General features: G+C 34.1%; 1 protein-coding gene across 3 annotated transcripts; it reads right to left on the minus strand.

The window, feature by feature from the left end:
- Positions 1 to 1,963: 1,963 nt before the first annotated feature.
- LOC18443167 (putative LRR receptor-like serine/threonine-protein kinase At1g56140) lies at positions 1,964 to 20,275 on the minus strand. 3 transcript variants are annotated; one of them, XM_088857662.1, is made up of 24 exons: positions 19,986 to 20,275; positions 19,560 to 19,728; positions 19,260 to 19,331; positions 17,555 to 17,626; positions 17,376 to 17,447; positions 12,009 to 12,080; positions 11,853 to 11,924; positions 11,688 to 11,759; positions 10,829 to 10,900; positions 10,647 to 10,718; positions 10,463 to 10,534; positions 9,079 to 9,150; positions 8,907 to 8,972; positions 8,257 to 8,322; positions 8,016 to 8,060; positions 7,652 to 7,716; positions 6,479 to 6,855; positions 5,811 to 6,009; positions 5,552 to 5,716; positions 5,211 to 5,329; positions 4,776 to 4,986; positions 3,433 to 3,664; positions 3,196 to 3,346; positions 1,964 to 2,525 (listed from the first exon to the last, which is right to left on the minus strand). In XM_088857662.1, the coding sequence occupies exons 1-24, from the start codon at positions 20,095 to 20,097 to the stop codon at positions 2,136 to 2,138; spliced, it is 3,087 nt and encodes a 1,028-aa protein (XP_088713788.1). In that variant the 5' UTR covers positions 20,098 to 20,275; the 3' UTR covers positions 1,964 to 2,135. The 3 variants fall into 3 exon arrangements, with proteins under 3 accessions (XP_088713788.1, XP_088713789.1, XP_088713790.1); XM_088857663.1 differs by lacking the exons at positions 17,376 to 17,447; positions 17,555 to 17,626; positions 19,260 to 19,331; positions 19,560 to 19,728; positions 19,986 to 20,275 and adding an exon at positions 12,298 to 12,430; XM_088857664.1 differs by lacking the exons at positions 11,688 to 11,759; positions 11,853 to 11,924; positions 12,009 to 12,080; ... (3 more) ...; positions 19,560 to 19,728; positions 19,986 to 20,275 and having other exon boundaries at positions 10,804 to 10,900.
- Positions 20,276 to 20,490: the final 215 nt, after the last annotated feature.

Here is a 20,490-nt window from a genome sequence, read left to right on the forward strand (position 1 = left end):
TTTTTCAACGATTTAGATTTGATCATTTAGCCCACTTGTCTTATTCGAAATATTTTTCTTTTATTTTTATTGGTTGCATCCATAAAGATGCATTTATATCCCAATTATTAGGTGAATATTTTTGGCACTCGAATGGCTCATGTCTTTAAACATTTTTATCTTTTCACAAAGATTCTATATTTATTAAAAGCGGTGCTTGTGCAGTCTTCAACCGTCGCTTTGCTTTTGGAAAAATAACGCATTACTTTTTGAAAAGATAACCAACTAGATGAGATATAAAATCCGTGATGATTAAAAAAATGCTATATTGATATGACTTACCAACACCTTAAGTTATTCAGTTATTGGTGAACTTGATTTAACATCTTATAATTCAAGAATTAAGCCTCGGCTTGAGAGGTTAGCAGTTATCCTGAAGAACGCTACATTCCATCTCAATAATTCTTATCGCTGAATTACCCAAAAATATTACCACCTTCAAATGTATCATTCCCATCATATGTTGCAAGCCACCTTGAACATAAGAGAGGTGGCAATGGACCCAGACCCGACCCATGACCCAAAGAGTAAGACCCGACCCAGGTCCAAATCTTGGACCCGAGCATTATTCAGGTCCGGGTCCAAGTCGCACATATATTTTTGAGTCTTAATTTATAAAAAATAGTTAACTATATTAAAATACATATATATTTTAATTTTTGGGTCTGGTCCAGGTCCGGGTCCTATGACTTCGGGTCCGGGTCGGGGTCTCATAATACTTTTTTGGGTCCAGCCTGACCTGGACCCATTGCCACCCCTACACAAAAGAAACAGATTTTGCTTGGTATTTTTCAATTTCCTCTTGAGACATTGCAAAAGCCAACCTAGGAAAATAATGGACACTAGGAGGAGTAAAGGGATAACAGATGTCCCATATAAATAACTCATAATCTAGAATTTCCATTCCATATCTAAATGAACATTGTTTATAACACATCAGCCTAATTGGTAGAGGATAATTCAAAACAAAAAAACAAAAAAACCACGGGCACTTTGATAGGGCACATCGTGTGAATCAAATCCGATCCAGATCTCAGGACCGTGGTTATGTGGGTGATTTGAAAGGAAAGGAATAGAAAGGTATTTGATGGCTATTGTTTAGATGAGGTAAGACTAAGTCAGAATCCTTATTTTGTTGGATTGCTATTAAAAAGGAATGTTTGGCCATTATTAATATGGATCTTATCATTAATATAGAGAGTGCTATTAAGTTTGGTATTCTTAATTGGAGAGTTGGTGAACACTAGGTGCCCCTAATGGAGGTTTTATTAAGATGAATTTTGATGTCAGTTCTTTGGGTAACCCCGACCGGCCAGTATAGAAGGTTTATTGACATATCATTTGGATCATACTTTGATAATTATTGGGATCCGCATCACTATGCTACGGCTAATGAAGCTGAATTGCATGTCTCATTACAGGGACTTACGATTAGATGGTGAAATAAGGAACAAAAAGTTCCCTTGTTTTGAAAACAATCTCGTTGGAGATTCAATATCTGTGTGGGAGTCTAAACATCTCCTTTAAACATGTTTTACAGAGAGGCAAACTAGGAAACAAATGTTTTGACTAAACAAGGAGTTTCTCGGTCACACCTTACTGTTATTCAGGATTCTTTTAACTGCCTTGTTTCCATTTATCGGATATTGTAATGTTTTCTCTTGTTCATGAAGTTTAGTATTCTTAGTTTTTTTTTTTTTTTAAAGGAATTTCATGTATGGATACAAAATAATTTTTGAATTTATTTGAGGCAGTTTATGATGAGGTCCAAAATTCTCAGAGTTTTTTAATTTCCATGTTACCTTCAATTCCGAAGGAAAAAAGGAAATCCAAAAAAAAAAAAAACAATTGTTTATACTCGAAAATTCCGGTAGAGAATGCGGTCCCCACCTCATTTTCAGGCATAAACTCTTGCAAGGGATTCGATAGAGAATGGCTCCTCTTAATTATGATACAAACGAGAGACTGGCCACAAGACCGCCCTCATCCAGATCGCTGGCAGTGTTGGCTTCTGAAGAAGTTATGGAAAGGAGAGAGGTCCACAAAAACCAACAATGAAACAAACATCATCTTTTAGGCCCCATTTACATCATACATCACCTCCCTTTATCGATACCCCCATGCAGCATTGGTCGACCGGAACTCATGGGTGATGTATTAAAGGTTGTGCTGTGAGAGAAGGATATCTCACTCTCTGTATTATTGACTCTTGTGGCAGACCCCGGAGTATAATCCTGGCTAACTAAGCTATTAATGTCATCGAAATGCCAATCAGTTAAATAACCAGGCCTTGATGAAACAGTGGCCACCTCCATATCTCCAGCTAACATGGCCACCACTCGAGACATGGATGGGCGTAACATAGGAGAAGCCTGCGTGCAAAGGAGGGCCACACCGATAATTTGGGTCACTTGTTCTTCGTTAAAATCTGTCAACCTCTGATCCACCAGTTCTCTCTCTTGATTGTTCTCATGCAGATGCCAAGCCTGCGAAGTGGCAAATTGTAGCCTCATAGATTGCATAGTAGATTTAAACATGAACAATTGTTTCATGCAAGCTGGACCGCATTTCTACAATATGTGGTCCAGAGGTATAAAGCATCCATCTTAAAGATGGATGCAAATAGGTGGTCCATCTAAAACCAATCCTAACTAACGATCCAAATGTTTGTTTAATTCAAATTTTATTTTATTTTTCATATTCAGGATCTCCATGTTAAAGATTATATATACTATAAAAATTAGAATCAAATTATATTTAAAAATATATTTATTGCCAAGCCCGCATTTCTACAATAAGAAGGATGGCCGCATGCTAACTGCGTCCATATTTTGAGAGAGAGATGTGAACTTCGTTTACATAAAAAAGGAGGTACGTACTTGGAAGTGGATATTAGTGAAGGTGGATGCTGAGCCAGAGCATATTATAAGCTCCCCATGACCTTATCTGTCTTTCGACGCACAAACATATGTGTGCGTGTAATAGATGAATGTAGATATTTAGCCATGCATACATACATTTGACACTACATATGTGCATGCATAAATACATATATACATATACTACATGAGCATACAATGCACACATATAATAGCTTTATTAACTACAGTCTCTGCATTAGTTTCCTCAGTATGACATATATGCTCAGTAACTCACCCTTTCCAGGAGGTAAATCTTCTCTTGATCTAGGCTGGTATCTGCATTGGGTCTTCCACTAAGAACCTCGAGAGCCACCACTCCGAATCCAAATACATCCACTTTTTCTGTCAAGTGCCCTCTCATGGCATATTCTGGGGCCAAATAGCCTCTGTAATGCAGAAAGATGTCAAACAAATAGTTGAATACGAGTTTCTAATAGTCTGTGATATTTAAAGAAGCAAAGTTAAGGCTCACATTGTTCCTGCAACTCTGGTGCTAATGTGGGTCTTCGTATCATCAAAAAGCTTGGCCAAACCAAAATCCGAGATTTTGGGAATGAGATCAGCATCAAGGAGTATATTGCTAGCTTTTACATCTCTGTGAACAATTCTAGGCCTTGACTCCTCGTGAAGATATGCCAGCGCTCTAGCTGTTCCCATGCAAATACTGTAGCGGGTAGGCCAATCAAGATGTAGTTTACTCTTCCCTGCAGGATAGAAAATGGCAGCTTCTAACCTTCAGTATTTTCTCTATTTGTCAAAGAGAAACTATCCTTCCTAATTTTAATGGGTAGTCAGTTTTACAGTGCATATCTAGTTAGCAGTGACTCCATTTTGCATAAGTTGTGAATGACTATCTGTAGAGAAACGTTTTGAGAAGTTGAAACAGGAAGAATCTGGATGGACAGTAGTTGAAGTTTCATAGGGCAGAAGGTACAATGAAAACTTCAAATAATTTATTTATGAGAAAGATCAGAAGCATTTTGATGTGCAAGGATGTTCACGCCATTTCGCAATTGAAAGGGGAATTTAGATCTTTCCCTTAGGGAAAAGGCAGGGGTAGATGGGTATCCAAAAGTATCATGGTACCAATTTGTGAAAAATGGGGCTTTCATTGAATTCCACAAAATATCCAAAGTATCAAGAGGGTTTATTTATGGTTCATTCTGATAGTATAGATTGTAGTTTAGTTTGATTTTGGAAGGAAAGTTCTGGCCATTCCATGAAACAATCAGAAATTATCTGGTCATTCTTAGGACATTGTAGATGCATATGGTCATTTCTTAAGCATCACAGTAGCTACCTTTGCTTTGGTCAAGAATATTTTCATAGTTTCTGGATTATTCTCCTAATATCCACATATGGACTTCATTTAGTTATTAATACGAATAACTGCACAGATCTTATTGCGAAGTTATTCATGGATCCTAATGTCCATGAACACCACAAAATTATGAAAAATAAATAAAATAATAACCAAAATTTGAACACCAGGATCGAATTTTTACAAATTAAAAATACCAGTAGAGCTCTCATATTTAGAGAGCACAAGATAAGTGTCAAAAAAACACATTTTGAATAGATGCCAAAAACATAGAATAAAAACAAAAACAAAGATAAATGTCAAAAGCCATCAATTTATGAAGTACACAAAACGTGTGGTACCATATAAGTAAATTTGGGAAAGAATGGTGTATTCTTAGAAAAGAAGAGAACAAATGATGAAGTGTTTTGTGTCTGTGTGATGCTTGGGAGAGAGTGTGTGTGTGGAGAGAAGAATTTGGGGTTTCTGGGGGTATCTAGGGGGCAGTCAGTTACCAAATAGTGCCTGATCGAGGCTCTTGTTTTCCAGATACTCATAGACCAAGAGTCGCTGATCTCTCTCTATGCAGCACCCATACAACCTCACGAGGTTGCGGTGCTGCACTGCAGACATTGTCGCAATCTCGGTGATGAATTGATTTTTTCCTTGGCGAGAAGTTACTGACAGTTGTTTCACTGCTACAGTTCTTCCATCCGGTAGTGTACCCTTATTTATATTTCATAGGGAAAAAAAGAAAAGAATAAGTGATTCAATCTCATAATGCATCAATTATATGATGCCAGTCATTAAAGCATAAACATAAATATGCCCATTGAGAGAAAGCAGCTGAATATAAGTAGAGGAAGTGATAAAAGTATCATATACATATATAAGGTAGTGGACACTAATATCCATTAAATCATACAAACATCAGTGGATCGAAAGTTTACCTTATATACAGCACCAAATCCTCCCTCTCCCAGCTTATTCTTAGCATTGAAGTCCTCAGTTGCAGTCCTCAGTTCAGCATAACTAAAAGTGTTTGGCCTGGCACCCATTCCAAGGAACTCTACAGACCGATGAGTAGAAAGAGGAACAAATTTTCATCACATACTCCATTTGAGCCAAGTCTTGAGCATAGAAAGTTTCAATCATATAATACCGTTTGACTTAGGGGTAATAGCAAGCATAGATCTCCCTCTCTCTCTCTCTCTCTCTCTCTCTCTCTCTCTCTCTCTCTCTCTCTCCAAACACATGATGATACATGATGTTTTAGAAACTTCCATAATACCTCCATCTGATAGCCCTTTTTTCTTTCTTTGTCTGACTATGAAAATTGCTGATATGGCAATGAGAAACAGGACTCCAGAACCAACCACAATCCCAACAATTAACCCGGTTCTGTTCTGTTTTGAGGATGTGCTTGGTGGTAAGTTGCTAACAGTGGGCACAAAATCTGAACAAGCATACAAGTCAAATATAGAACTTGGGAACATTGCAAATTGTTTCAGTTGTCATAATGTATCTGAATTCATCTCAGTTGTCATCACCTGGAGTAGCTTTAACAGCTGAAATCAGAGGTCCGTAGTATCCTTGATTGGGTATGCAACAAGTACCCTTACCAGCCCAAAAGAGATGAATTTCAAGGAAATTTTCTGTCACATTTGCTTTGTATGTCTTGGAAACAGCTCTAAATGAAGAGTCACTTGCTTCCTTTCTGATATCAAAGTCCTTCAATTGTAATTTCCCCTATATAGCAGTGGATGCAATTTTATCAATGTCAAGAACCAAGATTCAGAAACACAACCTCTTGCGATTTTCATCAAAAGCAATACGAATTCAACATAAAGAAACAAACATAGTTTAATTCTATATCAAGTACAGAGAGAATGCAATCAAAATTTTTGAAAAGATTTCCAAAATTGAAAGAAGAATTATTTCAGTTCCCTCATAAAAGAGCAGCACAATCAAGGAAGTGTTTCTTTTCTCAGGAGAGCATACTACAGTTCAATGCACCATGGTAGATGGTACTCCAAGGTTCACTGGAATGGGCCCTCACCAGGACACACATGAGGGTATGGTCAATCCGCAACCATCTGTCAATTGAAATGGACTGCTTGGAGTACCATGCACCATAGTCCATCAAACCATGACATACTTTCCCTATTTTTTTGCTCTTTCCCCAATCAAAAGTAAAAATTTCTTTTCTGATACATACTTGGAGATAAACATCGAAAACACGCCTCCCAACACTCCGCCAGTCAGGTGGAGTAGCAAATGCTAGTTCAGCAAATTCCAGTCTAATAGTGTACTCCCCATTTTCAAGGCCTAGGCCATAGTATCTCAAGGATCCCGGAGATAACCTTGCTGTCTGGAAAAGCTCCGAGTCTGAAATGTTTGTGAACTGGGATTGACTGGTTTCAATATACCGGGGCCTGGGACTATCAAGAAACCTCCCAGTGCTGCTTATGGCCCACCTTTGTGTGTCAGTTACATAATAGGAAGCCATTCCAAGGGTGACATTATCTTGCTCATAAACTGTTCCATCAGCTGATGTCATCTGTTTGCCACCACTATTTATGGCTAATGAGGAATCTAAAGATCCATATGATGAAATGATTAGCACCCCATTAGATGATGACCCAACAGAAAATAGTAAAGGTAAAAGGAAAGGGGAAAGTTTACTATATTCAATGGACTACAAAAATCATAACGAACTGGCATCATGGATATGTGATTAAAATGGTGGACAGTGTTGGAGAGAGAGTGAGATCCACCAGACAGGTCATAACCCCAATACTCTCTCTCTCTCTCTCTCTCGCTCTCTCTCTCTCTCTCGCTCTCTCTCTCTCTCTCTCTCTCTCTCATAAGGATGTGATCTTAAGGGACAATAAATACGATTGCTTTACAGAGCAGCTTAGAGTTTTAAGACTATTTTAGGTGGTGGGCATGATCATATTTATTACAGAGCATTGAAAATTTCTACTGATGCTATGGACATGCTGGCACGTCATGGGATTTTCTGGAAATTATGGTCTATAGGAGCACACATGTAGGAGCCAAAATATATGAAGAATATAAAATGACAATTGAAAACTTGAATCACGATTCTTTAAATGTTATTTGTTAGTAGGGGGTAAGTAATAAAAACATATATACAGTTGGGAAAAGGCTCTGATGATGATATACATAATATTAATTTTTGCACCGGCTTTAGTGAACAGGCTTTTCACCGTGTTAGCAATTTTGGGCTGCCATGCTGAATCCCTTTATGCATGCCAGAAAGACAATAACAGTAATCCTGTCTTGGAAGACTAGAACAAAAGCTTTCTCACTGTAGATTTCTACAAGACGCAGTCACATCAAAAAAGGATAAAGGAAAACAACTCACAACGTGGAGCATTTCGATTGCATGGGAAGGTCCGTTGAAGACAATGCAAACCTGCAGGAGCAAGACTGAACCAAAAGAAATATGCATGATGAACAGCCAATCAATAACAAGGAAAACACATGCACTTGGTGTCATTAGTTTATTTTTTCATTCTGTGTGTAGATAAATGGAAATGACCTTATGAGGAAATGGCCTTATTTTTGGAACTAAATTCTAGCAAGCTAAAAAGTATACCTTGATTAATACTTGTTTAAAATGTTTGCTGTGATTTCATTATCAAGTGTCAAAGAATACAGATTACTGGCACTTTTCTTTCTTTTCTAGTGATAGTTTAACAATTAAGACACACACTAAGTTTGAGTACCTGTTGTTGGAATTTCCAATTACAAAGGAGTTCCCAACCAAATTCCTGCAGAGACATACAAGTTTTAGTATAAAATATACTACAAACAGGTAGTATAAATGTGCAATGAAATTCGACTACAAAGTCAGGCAAATCCACCGCAGGCAGAAACATTAGAGAGATATTTATGTCAATCAATGTCAAAAGCAAACTAAAAATGGGGCATGAACTGGAGTCAGTTGAGATCTCTTTCTTGACCTACATTGTTAAATTTTGAACATTCATCCATGAAGGAAAGCTTCCGGTTAATTGATTGTAAGATAAATCTCTGCAATGATAAAAAACAAAGGAGAATAAGTAGCAGTAAATAGTGTTTCTCAAAAGATCAGATCTAGATAATAGCTTATCAAAGAAATAACATAAGAGGTATCCCGAGGGCAGTATTGTGACATCCCAGTTACTGTTTGCATGTTGTATACATTCATAATTTTATATACAATGAAAAACCATAGAGGATTGAATTATGAATGTCCACTGGAATAATGAGCTTCCATGGAAAAGAGTGGGACCAGATCACAGCAAGACATGAAATCATGAACCCAATGGTGGGTCCCAACTCTCTCCATCACTCAATAAATGATGCACAGAGGACTATGATTGCCCACAGTCCATTAGATATTGCATACTCTCCCATGTCTTAACAACCTGCATGCTAAGCAACAAAATGCATTGACTACAACACAGATCCTCTGTTCGCTTGGCATCAGTTCATTCAATCCAAGCAAAGGTTAATTGAGAAATGTTACTTAAAGTTGGCAACTTTTAACATTACTATCATCCATTATTCTTATATAAAAACAGGCAACTAAGGGGAACAGGAAAAGGGGCCCAAAGTGGTTCACGAAATCATACATATTAGAAAGAGATGAGCTTTTTTGCTGAGGAAGACTTCCAGACAAGTTATTGTTTCCCAAAAGTCTGCCAAATGAGACATGAGAGAGGATCGGAGCCATTAAATAGATGTCAGTGGCAAAACATAGCATGTAAATCACAAAGATTGACAATCATGGTTTGGTTGCCTTACAAGAAGGAAAGAGAACTCATATTAAAAAGAGAGCTTGGAATTTCACCAGTCAGGCTATTGAAGCTCAAATCCCTGATAACAAATTAAACTTACTGTTAGAAACATAAAAGCCAGATTAAACTTCAGGATGCCTTGAGCAAAAGAAAACCCAATAATTTAGAAAGTAAAAAACATTACATGGCAAAGTCATTCTTATGGGTCCAAAGGAGTGAATTGGATGCAGAAGTGCTCATTAGTCCATCTAATGCAAGTTATATATTAAACATTTGTGAGGACAAGACAGCCAAGTTTTAGTTATTATTTGATGAAATCATTCTTTCTTTTATTGTTATTATCTGATGAAATCAATTTCTTTTATTGATAGTTTCCTTTGTTTCAAGGGAAAGGATGCTGGAAAGTTAGTACATGAACAAGTCTGGAATTTCCAGTTACATTATATTTAATTTACACCACTACTCCAAATAGCACACACTCTTATAGTGCCTACCTCTAACAAAAGATGTACACCTAACGTAAGTTACTCATACCCATCACATAAAGAAACATCAACTGAAGACACTTAAACAAAAGAAAGGAAACCTTTGACCAGATAGAGTTTGCAAGACTAGTCAAGTAATAGTAGTTCATTGCTTAACATGTTGGGGGAGGCCAGTGAAATAGACACAAATTAAGAATTCTCAACAGAAGAATTGCTTTGCTTAAATGTACAACAAACAAGATATAAGCCCAAACATACCCAATATCAAAGTTAAAGAAGAACGATGAAAGATTTTCTTTTTTGGCCAAGTTTCAATATTCTAATGCAGTATATTCTAATGAGATCTGAACTTTTTTCCATAACCTATACATCAGTTTTATCATCTAGATAAAAATTTCGATTAGTTCACAAATAAAGTACCAAGTTTGTTGTGTCCATATCTTTACTATGTTGCTAGAGCAGATCTATAGAGTTGCAAGCATAAGGAGAGGCATAGCCATGGAAGGAGTGGATTAGTGCCTAAGAGTGGTCCACCAAAGTGACATGTATTTTATATTAGAGCATTACTTTTTCTTTCACTCTATTATTTTACATCACCCTTGATTTGAATCCTTCATTTTTGGCTTTCTTCATCATATGCTGTATAAATTTTGTGAAACTGTTAACAGGTTAAAAAATTCACCCTGTAGTGGACACTATAATATTATTTCGTCACCATAACTATCTTCACTCAAAACTTGTATAACGCTGTTAATACTAAAAATTATACCCCCTCAAGAAGCAATAACAGGTTGATAATGCAAAGTCAATCTATGGTAAAATATGACTTTCCAAATAATTGTGCAAAGGAACACTTAGAAATTTTTTCAAATGCTCATGTGAAGCTTAAACCAGGGACCAACTTACAAGTGAGCTAACTGAGCATGGCCCCCAATATCAGATGGAATCATACCAGAGATCATATTATTCCTCAATACCCTGCGGTAGACAAGAAATACATTGGAATACATAGTTGAAAGACTGTAAAACAAAATCTAACGACAAAATCTACTGATAGCATACGATAGTTAAGGACACTGCTCTAGCTTACAGGGTAGTTAAATTCTTCATATTCTTTATGAAATCCAAGGATGATGTCCCATTAGACAATTCACTTATTCTCCTGAACAAATACAAAGAACAATCTATAAAAGAACTCAATAACCTTTAGAAATTCACAAGGGAACTAAAACAGAAACAAACATTACGTGAAAATTAAGTGAAAGTACGCACAGATCCCTCAATGTGGTTAGGCTGTCAAAACTTGAAGGTATTGGACCTTGAAAAGAATTTCCTTGAAGCCTCCTACACCAACACATGTCAATGATTAGAAAGTCTGGAAAGCACTATTTCGATTGAATTAAATTTAACAATATCCATTAATTATGAGATTCCTACCCATGGCTTCTAAACTTTTACAACAAAGTAAATGGAACATTATTTATCCAAAAGAAAAAGTATAATCATCCTTAAATTAGGTTTTGCTGGGAGAAGGCTTCGATGATGATGATCCTTGAATTGGGTTTCTCTGATAAACAATATATATTAAGAGGCAAAACATTAGGTGATTGCGTTAATTGCAAAATCTAACAACTTCCAGTGTAGTGTACTGAACCACTTATAATACTGACATAATGCTTGCAAATATCGTACTGTGCAAGAAATTTTTAAGAAAAGCAATATAATTAATGAACCTCCAAGAAAAATAACCATCAAAACAATAGTTACTATTGCATAATAGGTCAAAAGAGTAATATCTATGGTAATTGTCATGATAACGGATAAAACAACTCTAATCAGAAAAACCATCTTTAGTTAGTGCAAGTAAAAATGAGAGTACAGCCACCATTTCCAAATTATGTTAGCTGTGTTCAGCTTCTATAACTTTTTCCTATCTCCCATCTTTACTTGAGTGAACTCATCTGTTTAAGATAATCGCAATATAACGCTCAACCAAAGTGCATATATTAAAAAAAAAAAATGCAAAGTATAAACTTAATCCTCAAATTGATTACTATAACAAATTGAGTAAGAGCTAAAATAATTCCCTCAATGAAACATTAACACATAAAGGTTAAGATCATAAACATACAATGTTTCGAGTTTTGTCCAATTTCCAATGAAGTCAGGCATCTTCCCAGTGAAACCATTGTCTGATGCCCACCTAAAACCAGAACAATATTCCAGTTGAGTACAATATGTAACAATGGATATTATTCATCATAAAAATTTGATGCAAAAAATCAGAAGCTCTTACAAAGTACGCAGATTTTTCAATTGGGAAAATGTTGAAGGAATCTCACCACTTACACCTGCGCTAATAATGTAGCTGCCATATAAACACAGTTAATCTTTTTGACAGGGAAAAGTAAATGAACATTTGTTTTAATACATGATGCATATGAAAACTTACAGTTGTTCTAGAGTAACCAAATCACCGAGCTCAGGAGGTAGCTCGCCCGAGAAGTTATTTGAACTAAAACTCCTGAAAACTCAATCGAAAGGGAAAAAAAGTTTAGACGGTCAACTGAGTCTCAATGCACGCTGAAAATTGATTCATGTTTTGAAGAAAGAAAAATCTGAGTAGAAAAATCTGAGCAATTCCCTATGCTTGCTCTTTCCTATTTAATAATACAAAAACTGCATGTTAATGAAACAAGAAAGATCCTGGAAATTTGAAACCCTAGGATTTAGAATTTAACTCTTCCATTAAGTGTGTGTGCGAGAGAGAGAGACAGAGTAGTTTCAGTAGCCTGTTAGCGATTCAAATAAGGAAAAAAAGTTTACTTAAGGTTGCAACGAGTGTTTGAAAAATCGACTCGCCTTTGGAAACCCGCCAACGGTCAACCGGCCTATCAAGGCAAGTCCGAGACCGGTAACCCGGTAAAAAAGTGTTAAAAAAATAAAAAAATAAAAAAATAAAATTAAAATATAAATAGTATATTCAAAGCATGATTAAACAAAATACACCCAAATAAAATTAAAAATTAGCGAAAAAAAAGTATTTAAAAAATGTGTTGGTTTTTATAAAAAGTTGCAACCTTATACAATCCAATTAAGGCATGCCTCCAAAATTTATTATAACGTGTAATTTTGATAAAATAATTCTTAGGATTATCTCAAAATCTATTTTCATATCTAATTATAAACTCCAAAAATAGTTAAAATCAAGTAGATCTATACATATATGAAAGTATTGAAAATGGACGGATTAGATAATGTATTGCTAGATGCACTATTTCTGGGACTCAAAATCTTTTTTTTCTTTTTCATATTCATACGTCTCGATGTCAGATGATCAATTAGATGTTTTTTTAACATTAAAGCAAATATTTCTGATGGATTTTTTAGGTGCATTTGTAATTCTACATTATAAGGTTGCAACCTTATATAAATTTTTTCCAATTCCAAAAAAAAAAGATTTTAAAAAATTGATTTGTGCTCAGAGATGTTTTCAAATTTTTTGAAAAAAATAGAAAAATATAAAAATAAGTATTAATAGCCAAACCACTTTGAGCCAAAATTATGAACAACATTCAAAAGCGCATTACAAACAAATCCCTTATTTGATCACCAAAACTAATCAAAACCAGAATCGGCTAGTGACAGGTTCCGTTCGAACCGAGTGATTCCGATTTGAACCACCTAATTTTGTAAACACCGGTTGGCACCTTAAAATGTAGAACTAAGGTCCACATCAAAACTCCATTATAAAAGGTTTTTTTGATATTGGAAAACCCTCAAATTGATCATCTCGACATCAAGACGTATGCATATGATTTCAAATCCTAAAAATAGTGTATATTGCAGCACATTATCTAGACGGTCAATTTTCAATATTTTAAAGTGTTTATAGATCTACTTGATTTGAACTATTTTTTGAGTTTAAAATTTTATAATTAAAGATAAAAATATATTGAAGAATTTTTGACACCATAATTATAGTTATAATAAAATTTGGAAGTGCACCTAAATTTGATTATTTGGTTGCAACTTTATACAAACCACACCCCTGCAGCTTTAAGCGTATTGCTCATGCTTCAAAAGTTTTACCAGTTGGAATAACTCAACACACTCATTCAAAACATAGTCACATGATTTTGTTAGGCTACTTCTACACATAGAGTATATACTTAATGTACTTAATATTTTTTAACATTTAGATACTTTTAATTTGTAGAATAAAATTTTTCAAGTAAGGGCATTAGATAAAATGGATATTTTTATAAAAAATTAATGACATTCTATTAATGATTAAAAAACAATTAATACTTAGAAGATATCACACATCATGTCGGTCATGAGTACATTAACTATATACTCTATGTACAGAAGTATCCTAACAAAATCCAATAAATATACAGTGAGATGGTTGTCCAATTAATGCATTCCGAATGAGAAACATCCAAATAATGTGTCTAATCCATTCAAATAACATATAACAAAAAGAGCAACAAATTGTAGATCATGTAAATGTGTATGTGCGTGTGTGCACACAGTGATATCCTGGATCAGATAAAAATCCTCTCCACTAAATTGGTTCCTATATACAACATCGATAACCATAGTCAGCAAGTCGGAGAATAATAAAATATTGGCAGACCAAAACATGGGTACTAAATCAGTTTCATTTAAAAAAATCGGAGGAAAAAATTGGCTAAAATATGGATCGCCAAAAAATAAGGTGAGTTATAGAGTCATGAATATTTCAGATTTGGTTAAAAAAAATGTAGTGAAAAAAGCGGATATGTAAAAACACAATATAGGATTATGATTTGTAGCTATTGTATAAATACATTAAAGCCATTAAACAATCATTTGTAGCCTCACTAGTGTCATCAGAGAAATACTTCACAATTTTTTGTTGAACTTTCAATAAATCTAGCAACAACGCTTACTATGTTGTCACAACACAAACATATTATAGATTTATTGGAAGCATAAAATAAAATAACAACAATACTAAACAGAAAAACTAATTAGCAAATAACATGTACTTTGAACCAAGGTATAAAATTATTTTTCCAATAAAAGAAACAAAAAACGCCCTCAATATAGGGTTAAAAGGAAAACAGAAAGAACCAAATATATAAAATAATGGTCCATCCATAATACTATGTTGCATACACCAATGAAATAAAAATAAAACATGAAATTGATCAAACTTCTCGATACATAAAACAAGCAACAAAATGCTTAAGCAAAATCGAATCTCGCACTAAATTCTTAGCTATCTAAATATTTAGTATCATCGAATCTCTCTCTTGCTCTTTATATGGATGCTACGGGTTTAAAAACAAATAAAAAAGATTTTTTATTGGGTTACTCTTTTTCTAATTCTATCTATTATTTGGATACATAGGATTGTTTTGATTACTTTGTTTTAAAAAAATGTTTTGCTTGTATTTTTTTGTACACTTTTTTAAGGGAACTCAATGGAAAAAATTTTGATGATTTTTTTTGTTAAATCAAGACTCTTAATTTACTCACATTGTTAATGTACTTATCTTTAAACCAAAATTAATAATGATAAGTTAAAAAAGAAATAAAGTTATAGGGAAGAAGGTTTTTTGAATTTTTTTTTGAAAAAAGATAAATACAGATTTATATTGGTTCCATTAAAAAAAAGAAAGCTTTTTTGAATAACTTTTGAAAAACTTGGAGTTTTTTCAAAAAATTGGAGATTTTTTGACAAAATCATGTTTTAAATGGAGACTTACCGACTATGTCGATGACCTCTCAAATCTCATAAACAATAAAGAATTTAAAATGGAATTAAAATTGAAATATGAAGCATTTGTTTGTGAGGAAAGTTATATAATTTATCATATTGCGAAAAATGAATAAAACAATAATATAAAAAATTTTCAAACACCATCCAAAATAGTTATGCATTTTTTTTCACTTCTTGCTTGGCATGTTTTCTCTATCCCCATATTGGCTTGTGGCCTTAATGTTGTGGATATGTTTTCTACTATTTCCTAGATCGCCGGCAGTTCTCAATAGAGAGATTTAGATAGAGGATACTGCATTTTCGATTTTAACATACACATGGATATTAAATTCAAGAAATATTCAATTTTAATTTTTAGAAAATTTTAAATATCAACTTTCTCAAAAGAGGCATCTTGTCGGAACGAAATGGGTCCATTAAGCATATTAGTATTGGGAGGTATCATTGTAGGTCTTTGGAATTAAAATGTTAGGTTATATCTTAACAAACGTGGATGCAAGTAGTGAGAAGAGATATTGTGACTTATTGTCTGAATGATTTGTGTAGCCGACTCTAAATAATTTGAATAAGGCCCAGAAGATGCAATGTAATTTGTTTACTAATACAAGGGATTATCATCAAAAGAGAAAATTGTGAAAAGCCCCTCATGTGTTATAATCATACACACAATATTGCTATAAGTCGGATGCTCTGACCCCCACTTAATAAGAATGTGAAATTCTCAAGAAATATCTAACTTTATTTATGTATATAATATTGAATTTAATGAGTTAATATCATCTAAAATAAACAATATCTTAATGGCTAGACCTCTTGGGAAAAACACTTTTTTTTTTATAGTTATGTGCTTATGGGTGCTATGCTGCAAGGAGGATTTCCATATTCATTGAAATCAATGATGAAAACTTAGTGTTTGAAAATTTGGCGATTTGGATTGGAATATAGATCGGGAATCATTTTAGCCCTTCTAGATTTCGTAATATCTTGCCGTTTTTACTTTGAGCTGGCCGGTCTAGACTAGCTCTTTGACAGAACTGCTCGGTTCTGTTAGTAGTCAATCGGTTCTATCGGACCAAAACGGACTCATAGTAGGGCGCCACATAGTGTTAGAGGGTTTTTTAATTTTGTTGGAAATTGTGCAATTTCTAAAGCTTTTTTTAAGAAGAATCGTGGCAACTCCACCAAGTTTTATGGGAATTCGTATACATACTACATCACCCAATCCAACACGCAAGTCCCAATGCTGTGTGAGCACAACCCACCAATTCGTACGGTGGCTAAACGTTTTATAAAGCATTTTTCTTCTTTGAATCCCCATTGTGGTTTTTTTTTTTTTTTCTTATTAATAATGTCATACGGTTTCTTCTTCTTTCCAACTCGCTCGTGTATTACCAATTGCTTCTTAGCCAATGAAGCAAATGAAGGTTACCATTCTACCACTCAAGGGATTACATGGGAAATGATATTGAAAATTGCAAATACTAAATTACAAAATCTATCATTTATATTTATATGTAAATGTTGAAAGAGGTTTAAAACTTCTTCAAATTTCCAACTTTTTTGGGGAAAAAAATCTTATTATTGAAATCTCTCTCTTTTTATACTAACAACTTATCTCTCTCTCTTTGGTTTCTCTTTCACTACTAAATTTATTCCATATAGTTTATTTCAAAAACCAAAATTCCTATGTTAATACAAAAACAAAATACAAAGAGTGTGAGAGATCCATTTATTGCCATGAGTTATATTTTAAACTTCATGTTAACTATCAAATGAATTCAATACTCATACATGAAATAGGTTCCAGGATGTACATATTTTTGATATTATAAAGAAAAACTATTTGCAATTGCTACTATTTTCTTTAGAAACTTAAAAAAATTAGAATTTTGAGAAATCATAGTGATTTTTAAAATTTTTTGGGGCCGAAACCAACTAATCCGATTGATTTTCCGATTCGACACGGTATTTGGAATGGCCGATCCGGGATTATTTTGTTATACCTTGATGAAAACAAAATCTACAAATTGAAGGGAGAAGACATACAGTGAGCGTATATCTAGGAAATTGCCAAGCTCCTTCGGAACAGTTCCAGATAGCATGTTGATACCCACGGTGCTATTGTCATCCAAAAGAAGAGGACGTGTATGGTAATTAGAAAAGTATATTTGAAATAAAAGACCTCATCCTTTGAACCAAAACTTTCCAGAGAAATAAATACTCACAAGTATTGCATAGAGGTAAGATTTCCAATAAATGTTGGTAAATGGCCGGTTAGATAGTTTTGAGCGAGGTTCCTGAGAGAGAGAGAAAGAGGACATAGAGAGGTCACACAGGCAGAATATAAATGATTATTTATAAAGAGACTATTTATTTTTTGTACAAAGAAGTTCATCTATTTCCACTCATTAGATGTCAAATTAGATGGTTTGGTTGAGTCACGAGATCCAAGAAATTATTTTGTGAATTTTGTGTCTAATCGCAACTACTCATACTAATAGATATTCAATTGGGGCTTGGTGAATCATAAAGTTTGAATTTTCTTTTTGAACTGTATTTAATTAATGACATTCTTACTGTCACCCATTTTGAAATCTAAGAGATAAAGAATGATTGTGACCCCCTTGTATAAAAGGTAAATGGTCTCTTTGTAGATAATCATAGAATATAAATGACAGTGATCGATACTTGATTAATTCAAAAGACATAACCAGATTTGAATCACAAAGAAAAACATAGTAACAGATCATCAAATTAAACAAAAAATATAGGAGTTTCCTAAACATACATATCACATAGCTTTTAGGTGTCATGTTCCCTTAGGAAGGGTACTGGTGATAATGGGCTATTGAGTGATCACAACCCATTAGGTTGTTATGAGTAAATAACCAGATTTAATTGTTATAAAATGTTTTTTTATCTACGATAGGGATATCTTATCACATAAAATATGATAACAACTAAGATTTTGGAAAAACAAAATCTCATCCCATATAAAAAAAAAATGCATTACCAAATATTAGTTTTGTTTCCCCCCAATATTTTAGCAAAAACCTCTTATTTGGGGTACCTCTTTTCATGCATGAGAGATAAAGAGAACATTTTTTTTGGAAAAAAAGAGGAAGAGAGAGATACAATGATCTATAAAAGAGAAGATAAAAAGATTTTGAAAAAATAAAATCTCATCCCATATAAAAAAAAGTATCACCAAATATTAGTTTTGTTTCTCCCCAATATTTTAGCAAAAACCTCTTATTTAGGGTACCTTTTTCATGCATGAGAGATAAAGAGGACATTTTTCTTTGGAAAGAAAAGAGGAGGAGAGAGATACAATGATCTATGAAAGAGAAGATAAGAGGACAAGAGAAATAATGCGATGTCTTGGAGATACATAGAACCTTTTTTTAAAAGAGAAGAGGAAGAGAGAGATACAAGTCCTTTTAGAGAGATAAGAATAAGAGAGTGTGTTTATGTGGGTTTATCGTGCTTTTTAAGGAGAGAAACTTAAGAGAGAGAAGAACTATAGACAAACTTAGGAGAGAGAAAATCCTTTAGAAGAAATCATATAGTTCAAAATAGCTTGTTTATTAGAAAAATATTGTAATCATTATTTTAATTCTAGATCTGTATCTTTATCTCGTGGACGTAGCTTAAAAAGATGAATAGCATAAATCTCAATGGAAATAAATTATTTTTATTTTATGTAAATATAATAAATATTGCTTTATTATATGTAAATATGGGATTTGGTGTATTTTATATGGCAACAATCCTCGCACCCGTGCGAGAGGGCACGAATAGGTGAGCCCAACAATAGCTAGGGGGCCCAAGGTATCATTTTCTTTCGAAAAAACATTAATTGTGGAAACGTATTATCAATCTCATACTACAATTCCACGAATCTAATTACGCAGTGATGAAAAATCATACAAATTTGTTAGGGAAGTCAGATTCCCAATCTCTTCCGGAAAGCTTCCAGTAACACTCATGGCATAGACTCTCCTGCATCAGCCGAAACATATGTGAGAATCTCGAACCTCATAGCGCGAAACAAAATTCTAGAGTGAGACGTTTAAATCCTTAAATCAATAAAACTAGATTTTACAGTGAGAAGTTCAGAACCTTTTGTTTTTTTTTTTGTTTCTAGATCAGTGCCTTAACTGATTAAACTAAACTAAACTATACCCCAAATAATTCAAAAGAAAAGATGAAAAAGGATTAGAGTAATACATGTGTGTAATATGGCAAGTAGTGCTAGTGCAAGAGCACTTAATTGCAGGGTTGTTGTCTTCGATCTGTGAAGTATCAATGGCGGTTCCACTGCAAGGTTCACCACTGATATTCCAGCTAGCTGAAGAAGAAATACCCCATTTTTCTGACAATGATCTCAGAGCCATGGCTGCGTATTCAAAAGAAACAGGTCAGATAACCAGTTAATTAAACCACAAATAAAGAAATCACTATTCTAATCTTTCTGGTTGACTTAAGTTCTAGCAAAAAAATCCATACAAAACCACAATTCTCTCTCTAGAAAATGAAGTTATCCCAATTTATCAATATGAGTGTCTGTTAAACTTAAAAATAAATGCGTTAGTGTATGATTTTATCTACTGTTCATTTCATGATCAGTCATGCGCATGTAGTTTGGATGCACACCTTCATTTGGGTCGAGTGTTGCTTGAGCTTGGGATCTAAAAACCAGAAATGAAAGGAGAATACAACAAAGAGAAAGAATCAATTGCAATGAAGATGAACGCGAGAACTCCATTATAGAAGATTCGGTTAAGATAGATGGTATGTTAAGAAAACAGAATCTCTGGCCTAATGGAATCCGTTGCAGAGATGGGTTAGGCTTAGAAAGCAAAACTTGCCCATTTGTTACTCTCTCTAGCAGAAACTCAGGGTCGACAAGTTTATGAGCTTTGAGTGGGTTATGATTTGATTCTGGTTACATGGGGTTGAAATAAATGGTTTAAAAAACGGATCGGTGACTTAGATCGGGTTTCCAAAAAATCGATCCGGATCGGTGAATCGGCGATCCGGATCGGGAATCGGGTGAATCGGTCAGAATAAAACTTAAAAAAAATTCGAAAAAATTATTAAAATTCATTATAAATATTATTTTTTAGGAATTCAATAAAAAATGATGGTACTCCATTAA

Source organism: Amborella trichopoda, chromosome 2 (assembly GCF_054954075.1).
Source record: "Amborella trichopoda isolate Santa Cruz 75 chromosome 2, AtrichopodaSantaCruz75HAP2 v2.0, whole genome shotgun sequence".
Taxonomy (NCBI): domain Eukaryota; kingdom Viridiplantae; phylum Streptophyta; class Magnoliopsida; order Amborellales; family Amborellaceae; genus Amborella; species Amborella trichopoda.

What these genes read in the sequence shown, in the direction of transcription:
- LOC18443167 (XM_088857662.1), bottom strand. Translation starts at nt 20,097, where the DNA reads ATGGAGTTCTCGCGTTCATCTTCATTGCAATTGATTCTTTCTCTTTGT. An exon ending in ATGAGTTCTCTTTCCTTCTT is followed by an intron (nt 8,973 to 9,078) that starts GTAAGGCAACCA and finishes CTCATTTGGCAG; the next exon opens with ACTTTTGGGAAACAATAACT. An exon ending in ATTGGAAATTCCAACAACAG is followed by an intron (nt 7,717 to 8,015) that starts GTACTCAAACTT and finishes CTTTTGGTTCAG; the next exon opens with TCTTGCTCCTGCAGGTTTGC.